This window comes from Eretmochelys imbricata, chromosome 8, assembly GCF_965152235.1.
Source record: "Eretmochelys imbricata isolate rEreImb1 chromosome 8, rEreImb1.hap1, whole genome shotgun sequence".
NCBI classification, from domain to species: Eukaryota; Metazoa; Chordata; order Testudines; family Cheloniidae; genus Eretmochelys; species Eretmochelys imbricata.
In genome coordinates, this window is record NC_135579.1 from 22,570,049 (window position 1) to 22,583,814 (window position 13,766).

General features: G+C 43.4%; 1 protein-coding gene across 1 annotated transcript in view; it reads left to right on the forward strand.

Annotated features, from left to right (window-relative positions):
• Window positions 1–13,766, forward strand: part of HTR4 (5-hydroxytryptamine receptor 4) — a 215,942-nt gene that overhangs the window by 68,173 nt on the left and 134,003 nt on the right. Inside the window, exon 2 of the mRNA XM_077825045.1 lies at window positions 2,608–2,692. Within this exon, the coding sequence (XP_077681171.1) occupies window positions 2,667–2,692 (26 nt within the window). The 5' untranslated portion in view covers window positions 2,608–2,666. The remainder of the gene's footprint in view (window positions 1–2,607; window positions 2,693–13,766) is intronic.

Here is a 13,766-nt window from a genome sequence, read left to right on the forward strand (position 1 = left end):
CATAGTTACACTGGCATTGTACTCCGCTAATGCAGTTAAACAGTCTTCTGGGTACCTAGCTCTGTAGTTTCAGACATTGCTCCCTGAAGCAGTGGCTTGTGGGATATTTTGAAAGGCTTTCAGGGTTCATGTTGAACTTGAACTTCCCAAGTGTACAGAGGGCTCGTGTGTGTAATATCTGGTTAAATCCTGCCATGCCCTATCTCCCAGAGGGCTGCCAGGAGACTGAATCTTGATTACTCAGTTCTATATGATACATACATGTTATAAGCTTTCACGCTGTGAATTCCCATATTTGTATTTTGTGCTGGGGGGTTGTATTCTCTTGAATGAGATTTTTGTTTTATTTTCATGATGATTGGAAATCTTCAACAAACAGGTGACTTAATTGAAAATGCAGCACTAAGGCAGAGACAGACAGTTCACCCAGGTCAGGTCTGGAGTCTGAAAGTCACATGGGAAAATATACACAGGTTGTGTCTATGCTTCCAACCAAACTGTAGCTGTATCAGCCATGCAATGTAGGTGGGGTGATCTGTTTGCAGAGAATAGAGGTGGGCAGCATGTCAATAGGTGGGAGGTCGGTAGCAAATGCAGGAGCTGCAGCTGCTGTGTTCTGCACGTTTTACCTGCAAACCACCAGCTGACTCCACACCTCCTCTCTCTTTGTGTTCAGGGAGTGGGATTCTGGCTGCCCACTGCTCAGGAGTGTAGATGAAGGGAAAAGCCCTGGCTACACTCACACAATAATGGCCAGAACCTGACATTTCTCATCTTTCCTGCATTGCATCATCTGTCTTACTGAATACTGAGAAATTAGAAAGGAAAATCATTTCCTTGCCCTTCATTTTCATCACGCTTTATAACAAAACACAGCAATGATCTGCAAACAAAATGGAACAGACAATGCTGGCAACATCAAAGATCAGCAGTCACAGGTCAGAAACTACAGACAGAAGAGAAGCAGTCTCCTCTCACAAGACGATGCAACAATAGGCCACAGTGATAACTTACGAAGTGCGAGCTCCCCTCAGTTATAGGAGAGGCTTTTAGGCAAGATCATGGCATGGCAGGTGGATCCACTGGGGTATTCTTGCCGTGATGAAAGGTACTCAGTATTCCATGACCAGTGACTGAGTGTTCTCAGCTGGATGTCCTTGCACCTTAGGGAGCAGCTCCTACTGACGATGTTCCACAGGCGAGTTTGATAGTCCTAGGGCAGGCTGGGAGGCCTTTTTTCTTCATTGCAGCCTTTGATTGCTCCACTGAGTTTTATTTACTCTCCTCAAGGCAGGGGTCTGCTTTGGGCAGCAGCACGACATTGACTGATTGCGACTGCATCACTTACTGCATTAATGTTTGTGTTTGTTTTTAATAACCTCTTTCCTGCCTAGCTACATATGATTATTGGTGTGATCTAAATCTGCAAATAAATAGAATAAATAAAGGCACTGGATGGCAGGAGGTTATGGGGAAGGAGCTCAGCAAATAGACAGATACAAATAACCCCTCTCTCCTGCCTCAGCTTAACTCAGAGACATTTAAAAAAAAAAAAAAAAAAGGGAACCAACATGAAGTATAAAGAGAGCAGCCAAGTAAGTGCTTAAGGATCTGGACCAGCTCCCATTGAAGCTAATGGGAGTCTTAGCATTCATTTCATTAGTATGGGGATGGCCCATAAGCCTCTCTCCCATTCCCATCCCCTTGTCTAGAATCTCTCTCATTGCCATGCTCTGTCTTACCTAACCTTGGGCCAGACAGTGCAAGATTAGTTCAGTGAATAAGTGTTTGTAGGATCTGACCCTTAGATTGTACCTTGAGGAAAGGACTCATGGCCAAATTCTGATCTCTGATATACTAGTAAATCCAGAGTAACTCAATTGCCTTCAGTGACATCGCTCCAGGTCAGTTACTGTGTAAATGACTTTAATTGAGTTACTCTTGATTTATATGACAACTTGGGTCATCAGCAGGGACTGAACCTGGGCTATCTTCATCTGAAATGACAAGCCTCTACTGTTTGAGTTAAAGAACTAAATGCATTAGGTAAGAATGGTAGCAGGCCCATAAACTTTCTATGTGGACCAGCTACTAGAGTGGGACAAAGACTCAGTGCATGTTACATTTACACCAGTGTAAATGAGATCAAAATTTGATCCCAGTGTCTTTGGGTGAAAGCTGACCTCACTGAAGTGAATGGGAGTTTTGCCTTTTCAGTGGAGCCAGGATTTTGCCCTTTGTCTTTAAAGTGCTATACGCACTTATGATTATATATGAGTAGATAATAAAGACAAAACTATAAAAGGATTAGCTAAACCTGTTTTTGACTCACTCTCAAACATAAGTTTGTTTATCTCAGTGTTATCATAAATAACTACATTTCCTCCATGTGGGCAATGTGAGTAATTCCTCTCTTGTAAAAAAGTTTTAAAGCCATGTTGATTTTATTTTTGTGTGTTATTTATTCATTTTGTTTTCAAGCAAACTCCGACTAGAGGGGCACAGGGGCAATGGTGCCAATATAAGGGCATTTCCACAATGGGGGGAAGCAAACAATGGTCAGACCATTTAACTTATAATTATCTTTTCTCATTGTCTCCACTCCAGGACCAGGTTTCTTCTATGGGCGCTGAACTCCCATAGGCTACCTATGCCTATTGCCTGTGATGGAAGAACTTGATGCTAATGTGAGGTAGGAGAAACTGTGCGGCATACTGTACATTGCAGATCTTCTGTCTACAGAGCTGCAGGAGGTCAATAATAACATAGTGTATTTGCAAAGCTGCAGGATGTAGTATTTTTCTGTCTGCCTGTATTGTTATTATTACTGCAGCAATAGTTGGTTTTGGGTTTCCTTGAGTATGCATGGTTAGGTAGCCTTGCGCTGTTGTTTTTATAAATGTGTAGCCACCACAGCCAAACCCACAGCAGTGTAATTACAACATGTATCACACGCCACAAGTCAGATCCTCACCTGAGGGAGCTGTTTAAGTTGAGGGTAGGGATGGGGAGAGAGGAGGGCAGGTGTCAGTTTACACCAGCTGAGGATCTGCTCCTAGGTTTTTATTCAAAAATTATTTTTTGGTTTTTATTCTAAAAATTAAGAACCTGGTTATCCTCTTCCTGACACTGAGGTAAACCAGGAATAACACCACTAAAGTCAGTTCAGAGACACTGGCGTAAACCTGATGTCCCTAAGCGGAAAATTAGCGCTGTGATTGCTTTGTGCCAATTCAGTGCGAGTGTAAAATGCCGGAATGACAGCCCTGGAAACTGAAGTTCCCTATTTTTATTGAGGTATCCCTAGGGGAGAGACAGGGCTGCTTTCTCTCTCTCTGCCAAGGTAGCCCACCCTGAATTAAAGTTCCTCCTGTCGTCCTGAGATTGGAGTTCAACCTCAGTGGCTCATGTAGCACTTTGCCTCTTTGATGGGACTGCCACAAGGTTGCCAGTCAGTCTGATGGCAGTGCTGTTTTGTGTGGATTGAGACCCCACCAAACTCATTTCACATAAGGCCACCAAACAACTATCAGAGAGTAGGAATTTGGGATCGCTGCTGATAGACCTTGAATCTGCACTGCTGACTCTGAGGGGAAGGCAGAATTCCACTAGCAATTGAGAGAGGCATCCAGAATTAAATGCTCCAGTCTTCTTAAAATCTGTTTTCTATATCTTCTCCATCGCTTGCATTTCAGTTTATTTTTCAATGCAGCATTTCTCTGAAAAAGTTCTCTGCATTACAGTGCTTAGACACCTTCTTGAGAGGTGCCTGGGAAGGTCCACAGAACAGATCAGTTATCAATTAAAATCAAATAGATCAAATACATTTGCACTCATTTTCCAAGGATTCTTTCCCTAATGAGTTGCCTAACAGAGAGCATAAGTGTTTCAAAAGTCTTTGTCGTGATGATGAGTGGTGAGTTGCAGAATCAGACTGAGGTTAGTGCGGGATAGCTATGTAATGTGGGGGGTTGGGAGCCTAATTCCACTTTGGGGACCTGAGTATCCTCTCACTTGCAATGGTGCAAATGATGAGTAACTTCATGGAGGTGATTGGAGCTACATGAGGGAAAACCAGTGTTCATGACAGGAGAATCATGCCCCTGGTGTAACACTTGACATCTGTATGGTTGGATTATGGAGAAGGGGAAAAAGCATGAAGTTGAATGTATCCGAAGACTCTCTGCCTGTCCTCTCTTTCCACTGGGATTGACATGAGACAGGGCTGCTTTCTCTTTGAGGCTGTTCAGGTGGGCCCCTAGAAGAATGCTTTGCCTAGCTCTCTTACCACTGGGGAGGCCCTCATCTCAGTTCCTGGTTGGTGGGCTGGTCACCTCAGCAAATACATCCCTTTCTCCCTGGCTGGGTGGGAGGAGGGAGGGGAGGTAACTAGCTCTCTCAGGCAATTTCTGTGAACAGCAGTTTTCATTTTGGGGGCTGCCACCCAACCCAAGATAATATCTCTGCTTCTCACTCACTTTCTAATATAGCAAATGAAGTTTTTGGGTTCTAATGGCCATACAGCATGCTGCCCTTGGTTTGTGCACTACTCACACTCATGTCAGACGGGAGAGTTCCTTGCAAGACATGTGCCTTACACCCCGGAGTTAGTCAGTTTGGGCCTGATCAAAGCCCATTCAGGTCAATGGAAAGACTGTCACTGACTTGGGGTTTGACTCAGACTCTTCATCACTTCAGGAAAAGCACAAACTCCTTCTCCCCCCCCCCCCTGCAACTCTATAAATTTTTTTGGAAATCAGTGTTTTAATGAATATTGAACAGGTCACATTTATAACCTGGCAATTGATTCTGAGAGGTAATGTGTTTTGCTTAATGAAATTGGTTTTGGCTTTGCTTTGCCAGTAACAGAGCACAGTGCTTATGCTGCTGTTCTTTTTCTGTGAGGGGAATTCTAGTGCTGATACCTAGAGTGCTATCGGGTTACTTCCATTTTCTCTCCCCTTCCTTTGAATATTTCAGAAATCTCCTCCTCATTATTGATTAATAAAAGAAAAAGTATTAAAACTTCCTAAGAAACTTTTCACCCCCTAGGCTGGTTGTTGGCTTTTTGCATTTCACTAGGAATGGCCACATTTGATCAGGCTAATGGTCCATTTAGACCAGTGGCTCTCAACCTTTCCAGACTACTGTTCCCCTTTCAGGAGTCTGATTTATTTCACCTCACTTAAAAACTACTTGCTTACATAATCAGACATAAAAATACAAAAGTGTCACAGCACACTATTACTGAAAAATTGCTTACTTTCTCATTTTTACCATATAATTATAAAATACATTGATTGGCTTTCCCCCACTGCAGAGAAACGTTTATGCTAAGACAGACTGTTTCCTTTGAATTGAAAACAAAAAATACTCCCCTCCCCCCACCATTTTAATTCCTATCAGAGTTAGATGTTGTGAGAACCTTCACTCCCTATGTTGCCATTTAAAATGTTTTTAAATAAAATTTGTAGTCCAAATAAGTGAAAAGTGTCCCTTTAAACGTGACTGGAAAGGATCCTCTTTCAGAAATGCTCCCCCAAAGTACATTATCTCCTGGAAACTATTTTGTGCTGTAGCTAATTTTGTCTCATCCAGGTAGAACAGTGAAAGGCTCTCTGATGGGAGATGGCTCTCTCTCTCACTCAGTAATTATTTAATCCTGCTTGTCATTCAGATGTTAAAAGATAGCATAATGCAACTTTCTGTCTTTGTATGGACATTTGAAACCTGTCCTAAATACATATTGGTTCAGTGTTTTGCATTTGGTTTGATATGTCAAACACTGGGGTCAAATCTCACTCTCATTTATAACTTAAAAATGAATTATTTTTCCTTTGTTCTTATTGGATTTGTTCATGAACCATATAACACAGGCCTTCATTTTACACTATGCTGGAAAGTTTTATACACAGCACATCCCTACAGGCATGTACTTTTGTTTTAACCCCACAAATCTCCAGCCATGGGATTTTTGTTTTTGAGAGGTTCGCTTGTCAGCTACCAGTAGGTAGCTGATATTTCCATGCTTTCCTGATTTCAAGGTTAGCTATTTCACCTAGAAGTAACATATAGAACATTTTTATAGAAGAAAAGAGTTTCCAAATTTTGTTCTTAAAAATTGCTCAAGGCCACATAGTAAACCAGTGAGATTAAAACAATCCTGACTTCCAATCCCCCATTGCCACTCACAGATAATCCAGTGGAAAGTCCAGACATGTAGGGGGAGCAGATTCTAGAGAGGCACTCTGATACCATGTGGATGACAGTGGGATGGATGGATGGAAGGATATCAGGCGGGCATATTGGAACGGAACTTCCTGAAAGCAGAATTTTGATCTCATTCAGCAGGCCCTTCCTTAAGCATGTATTTAAGTTTAAGCATCTGAGTAGTCTCATTGACTTCATTCAATGGGACTACTTACATGTTTGAAGTTAAGCACTTACCTTGCTGATGGGGACCTTAGTGGTGCTACTTTTGCTGAAATTTATGGAAGACATTCCAGCAGCAAAGCCTTTGGCAAGATACCCTGTGTGATACTGAACCTCATTAGAGAAAGAACAGAGTCTGTCTCTCCCTATCTGCATGAAGCCAGGTAGTCAGAATCAGCTGTGTGACTGTTGTACAGAATGTTTTACTTGAATGAAAAGGTCATTATAGATTATGAAGGCTTTCGTGCAGAGCTGTGCAGAGTCTCCTTTGTGACTGGTATTTATCACTGTCGATGTGATTGGCAGACCTCCTTCTCTCTAATTCTAGGGTGGAAAACTAAAGGACCTGGCAACTATTTTAGATGTATATTTCACAGGATTTTTCAACTTACTGTGTCCTGCTTGTTGTTGTTGGACACATTCATTATACGCAGCCAGTTAACGAGATACCACCAAGAAGTTTGGGATCAAAGTTTGACTTAACTGTTACAATGTGGAGAAGAATGTCCTCTGGATTTTAATAAACTTTTTAAAAAGAAGCCGCAATCTATGGACTCATCCATATATCTGCATGCAAATCAGATAGGTGGCTCATAAAATGGCCAGGTAGATTAATAATAACTCAGTTTGCATGTATAGATAAAGGGGATTCCATGCTCCAAGAACTGCACCTACAGAATTTGGTGGTGCATCTTACCAGGCCCTCTGAAAGTGCAACTCTTCCTGCATGATTAGCATTGCAAGAAGGGGGATCCCTTAGTTCAGTGGTTCCCAAACTAGGGGCGCAGTTCAGGGAAAGCCCCTGGCGGGCTAGGCCGGTTTGTTTACCTGCTGTGTCCGCAGGTTTGGCTGATCGCAGCTCCCAGTGGCTGCTGTTCACCGCTCCAGGCCAATGGGGGCTGTGGGAAACAGTGGCCAGCATGTCCCTTGGCCTGCACTGCCTCTCGCAGCTCCCATTAGCTGAGAACGGCAAACTGTGGCCATTGGGAGCTGCGATCAGCTGAACCTGCGGACATGGCAGGTAAACAAACCGGCCCGGCTCGCCAGAGGCTTTCCCTGAACAAGTGGCGCCCCTAGTTTGAGAACCACTGCTCTAGTTTTTTGAGCATCTGCAAGTCTGGGCAGCAAATGTTATGCTTTGCCTAGACAGCGCTGAAGAATGGGGTTACCAAAAGAGTCTTTGAAAGTCTTCCCAGTCCTTCAGAGGTTTCCATTATCTCACTCTGTAGTGTTCCTGATAGCCAGGATAAAGTAAAACTGCCCATCACGGATCCACTCGCTGTTTGACTCATAAGAAGCAAACGCAATCCCCCCCTATTATCTGGATGCAGGAGTGGTGAAATCTTTTGGGCAGTTTGACATTGGCTGATGGTCAATCAGACTCACCTCCTTCCCCCTCTGTCAGCACTGATGCTTGTCATTCATTCATTCAGCCCCCAAATGGCCACTTGTTTCCTAGCAACCTTAGCATTATTGCTGTGCATCCTCTGCAAGTCTTGTGCTTTTATGTATCAATTTATTTAAAATCAAATAGAATAAGGGGAGGAGGGAGGAAGAGAAAATAGCTGCAATTTGGTTGCCTCTGTCTTGTGGAAGAGGATTCCTCAAAACGAAGGGAAATTTTTTGCCATAAAGACTGAGAGAGGTTTCAGGAAGTGATCTATGATGGGGGCATTTAAATGTTCTGAATAGAACTAGGAGAATTTTTTTTCAGGGAATACAGTTTCACCAAAAAATGCGTTTTTGGGGCCCCCGAAATATTTATGAATTCAGGTTGAATTTGATATATAATTTCAGCTGAAAAAATACCTGATCTTTTCCCCCCAAAAAATGTCGAAACGTTTCATTTTGACCATTTCAAAATGTTTTGTTTCGACTTTTTCATTATGAAATGGCATTTCATTTTCATATTTTCATATTTCATATTTCAATTAAAAACACAAACACACACACACAATGTTTAGGTCAATTCGAAACAATGTTTTTGATTTTAGTTTGAATCAAACCAGATTTGTTTTCAGATTTTTTTTTGGTTCCACTCCTGAACTGAAAAATCCATTATTCACTCAGCTCTAGTTTTGAGTGACTCAATCAGACTTTTAACACAGTCTATTGATTGCTTCAGAGTAAATTACTGGACATATCACTTCAATCAAACACTCCCGGTTACCACTTTGCTGCCATATTGGACTCCAGGCCCATGCATTTCTGGACCTTGCCTTAGCTGTTAGCTTTTGCCATTCTGCTGAAGTGACCCTTAGTGAGGTCTTTCGTATAATGCCTTTTGTATAACCATCAGGATTCAGTGTCAGCTTTAAATGTCGTCCGCTTTGAGGGGTTGCCAATACATACATCCCAGGGAAGAGACATTTGAGAGTGTCACTCTAAGCTCCCACTTGTAGTTTTTCTGCTGGACTTTGGGGCATTGTCTCTCACAACTGCATGTGCTCTAATCCATTTTGCCTGGTGGATGGGAGTTCAGCTCCTTCATTTTGTGGACCACTTTTTAAGGGAAAGTTTCCCCAGTGGACTGACTTGCTCTCCTGCCCTTTCAACCCTCTACTGCCTGGTTCTCATCTGCTTTAATCTGTAGACTACCTTAAAATGCTTTGCAGATCACACAGCTCAACGGCTGCTGGCTTAAGCCTTTTAAAAGTTCCTTCACCCAGCCAAAAGCAGCACCAGCTCCGATGTGGGTTAGAGGTGTACAAGCAATTGGGAGGCTGCAGACACCAGCTAGCCTAGTCTAGGGCTTTGTCTGGTAAACTGGTCCACTTGTCCCCAAAAAGCTTTGAACCACTGATCACACACTATCTCTAGCTGGCGGATTTCCATTAAATAAGCATCCAGTAGAACACACTCCCTAATCTACATACAACCACATTTCAAGTATTCAGGGTAGAATGTCTTTTTTATAACCGTGTCGAGGGAGAAGCACTGGGTATCTCTACTGGCATTGTGGCCCTTGGGTACGGCACCCGACTGGCAGGGCCGGCTCCAGGCACCAGCTTTCCAAGCAGGTGCTTGGGGTGGCACTGAGAATGGGGTGGCAGTCCGTGTCCCACGGCGGCAATTCGGTGCCAGCTCTACTGTTCTTCCCGCTGTGGAGGCTTTTGGGCGGCAGCTCCGCCACTGCGGTGGCAGCAATTCGGCGGCGACTGCTTGGGGCAGCGAAATTGGTAGAGCCGCCCCTGCCGACTGGGAATGAGGAGACCTGAGTTCTTTTCCCAGCTCTGATACTAATTCATTATGTGATCTTGGGCAAATCATGGAACCCAACTGGGCCCGAGTTTCCGCATCTGTAGCAAACCTGTAAGAACTAGAAACCCTCTGTCATAAATATAAAGGGAAGGGTAAACCCCTTTGAAATCCCTCCTGGCCAGGGGAAAGCTCTTCTCCCCTGTAAAGGGTTAAGAAGCTAAAGGTAACCTCGCTGGCACCTGACCAAAATGACCAATGAGGAGACAAGATACTTTCAAAAGCTGGGAGGAGGGAGAGAAACAAAGGGTCTGTGGCTGTCTGTATGCTGGTTTTTGCCGGGGATAGACCAGGAATGGAGTCTTAGAACTTTTAATAAGTAATCTAGCTAGGTATGTGTTAGATTATGATTTCTTTAAATGGCTGAGAAAAGAATTGTGCTGAATAGAATAACTATTTCTGTCTGTGTATCTTTTTTGTAACTTAAGGTTTTGCCTAGAGGGGTTCTCTATGTTTTTGAATCTAATTACCCTGTAAGATATCTACCATCCTGATTTTACAGGGGGGATTTCTTTATTTCTATTTACTTCTATTTTTATTAAAAGTCTTCTTGTAAGAAAACTGAATGCTTTTTCATTGTTCTCAGATCCAAGGGTTTGGGTCTGTGGTCACCTATGCAAATTGGTGAGGCTTTTTATCCAACATTTCCCAGGAAAGGGGGGGTGCAAGTGTTGGGAAGATTGTTCATTGTTCTTAAGATCCAAGGGTCTGGGTCTGTAGTCACCTAGGCAAATTGGTGAGGCTTTTTACCAAACCTTGTCCAGGAAGTGGGGTGCAAGGTTTTGGGAAGTATTTTGGGGGGAAGGACGCGTCCAAACAGCTCTTCCCCAGTAACCAGTATTAGTTTGGTGGTGGTAGCGGCCAGTCCAAGGACAACGGGGGGAATATTTTGTATCTTGGGGAAGTTTTTGACCTAAGCTGGTAAAGATAAGCTTAGGAGGTTTTTCATGCAGGTCCCCACATCTGTACCCTAGAGTTCAGAGTGGGGGAGGAACCTTGACACCCTCAAACTGCAGGGCCCATTTTTGTGTGTGGTTTAACTTGTTTTATTTATTTAATTTCATAATCATAAACTTAACTCTGCCATCCAGCTAGACTTGGGAAGGTAGAGAAAAGTGAAATGCAGCAGTAAGTCAGGAACACAAGGATTACAGGGGGCTAAATCGCAGCAAGGTATGTTAGCCCCAGCTACAGAAGGAATGCTTGGTTAAGACAGAAAGGAATTTTGCCAACTACTCACAGCTTCCTGCCTTCCCTTATAGATAGGTTAGCAGGAAGTAACTTCCCCTATAGACAGGTTATAATGGGGGTGTTTCTTGTGCTGAAACAGCTAGTGCTGGGCCATTGTCAGAGATGAGATATTACTGGACAATATGGACCACTGGTCTGATCTGGTAGAGCAGCTCTTCTATTCCTGCACACTGAAATCTTCAGATGAAGTACAAAGTGTTATAATTAGTCGGTTTCAGTTCAGGGTGTGATCACAGTTATATTGTTTACTGAACACAGTTGTGTAAAAGGTCTGTTGTTTTTCTCAGGTGATGAGGACTTAGAGCTATTTAGGAATTATCTTTTGCCTTACATTGCTACAGAGTTCAGTGCCTTTACATAAACACTCCAATGGCAACTTGTGTAGGAGGTAGACTCCCTTTACTAAATAAACAAAAGAGAAAGCCGTCTGGGTTTGTCATGCTGATAATTGCTTTTTATTTTGAAATCAAGTACCTGAAATGACTGAATTTTAGGATAATATTAATTGCCCCCAAACTTTCGGTATTATCAGCTGAAGTTCTGACAGGCAATTGCTAAAGGTGTTCTGCAGATCAGGGCATATTGAGAAATGCAGGGCCTGCTAGGAGTACAGCAAGCGGTTCATTAATCTCATCCCGACTTTGAGAAATGAGAATCAAGGGGAAGGAACAGGGAACCAAATTGACTGAATTAGTTCTGTTTATTTGGAAGCACGGGTGGTATTCTGTTATTTAATCCAGACGGCATCCCTCTAGATGGTTCATTTAAAAAAAAAAAATCAATATTGGCTGGCCTAGCCATTTGGCATAGTGTGTTCTTGCAGGTCAGCTACTTCAGAGCACTTAGGAATCCAGGAAGGAGAAGACCTTCTCTGCAGCCCCACATTCCCTGAGAGTCAGGTTTCTGATCAGAATGAGTCCCAATTCCTGAACCTCACTGTATCGGCCAAAGCAGCCACTTTTCACATGTAACAGTGGGAAGAAATTTGCTTCAGCAATGCCATGGATAGGATTATTGAGGTATTGTAAGGAAGGCAGGGAAGAGGTGGCAAGTGGCCATGGAAGAAGTGGCATGGGCAGAGCTGTCTACTGTTAGGCTGTCATTGCGATAACTTTACAGTGAGATGGAGAAGATGCAGGAAGAGGGATGGACTCAGGCCCGTCTCTCAGTCTAATCCTTTGGGAAAGAGGGACCCAGAGTCACAATAAGAGGCACAAGGGGACAGATTCTGCCACCCTTACTTGCATGGAACAGCACTTGCACAGCATTGTCGGGGAGGCAGGCATGAGACAAGCCTGTTTTCTCTCCTAAAACACCTCAGGCTTAGTTCAAAGGGTCAAAGGATCACAACACATTCCAGCAGTCACTTCAGACTTTGTGTTTGCCTTCAGGAGGGAACACAGAGACAGCTGGCTAGATAGAAACACTGTACAAAGGAGACTCAGAAGGGAAAGGAGACACCTGGTGGCAGGTAAGGCAGAAAATGGACTTGGGTTTAAGGAGGGATGATTGGAGGAGCTACATGCTTTTGTGGGTTAATGGAAGAGAACAAGCCCTATCTGAACATGCTGCGGTATGTTTGCTTTCCAGGAATCACGGTTTACTGTTTGCAGTGTGTCCATAGAACACAGAGGGCCTTTTGTAGAGCCCTTACTAGCTTCTTCAGTTGAAGTCATTAAAATATAATTTCTCTCAACCTTTTGGCTCAGATTCCTTTTTAGGTGCATTAGCCAAGATCAGGGCAAATGCCAGGCTAAAATGACTGAAGAAGATCTCTGTGTGGCTCACCAACAGAAGTTGGTCCAATAGATATTCCTTCACTTATCATGTCTCTCATTTTGTGAACTATGACCAGCAGGGCGCTCTTCCTCCCTCTCTCCAGGCTCCTTTCCCAGTGAAGATCAATTGTAGCCATTCTGTAACCTCTGCTGCATCCTCTCTTGCAGGTGGGGCACTAGATCCAGTGCTTGCATGGAGATGGACTTGATTTAGTAGGCCTTTTACTACCTCTACCTTCTCTGACCCTGTCCTCCTAGCAGGAGGGTTGTCGAGGCCAAAGGCATGATTAGGTGAAATTGGGATATTTGCATTCCTCAGTGTTGTTCCAGTGACATTAACCTCTTGTTCAAATTGTTAAACTGATAAGGGTATTAACAGAATCTCTTGAGGAAAGTGGCAGTGGGAAGAACAGGAAATGCCAGTGGAAAGAGGAGGAAATGGAAACTAACAGTCCAATCCTGCAGGTCCTTACTGAGGCAAAGCTCCCTCTGTCAGTTCACACCAGCTGAGGATCTGGCCCCACATAAAGCACCCTGCTGACACTACCAAGAGAACAGCATATGTGTTTATGTTGTGTAGACACATGGGGCCTGTCAAGGTTCCTTCCCCACTCTGAACTCTAGGGTACAGATGTGGGGACCCGCGTGAAAACCCCCTAAGCTTATTTTTACCAGTTTAGGTTAAAACTTCCCCAAGGTACAAACTATTTTCCTTTTTCCCTTGGACTTTCTTGCTGCCACCACCAAACGCCTAACAGATATATAACCAGGAAAGAGTCCGCTTGGAAACGTCTTTCCCCCCAAAATCCTCCCCAAACCCTACACCCCCTTTCCTGGGGAAAGCTTGATAAAAATCCTCACCAATTTGCATAGGTGAACACAGACCCAAACCCTTGGATCTTGAGAACAATGAAAAAGCAATCAGGTTCTTAAAAGAAGAATTTTAATGGAAGAAAAAGTAAAAGAATCACCTCTGTAAAATCAGGATGGTAAATACCTTACAGGGTAATCAAATTCAAAACATAGAGAATCCCTCTAGGCAAAACC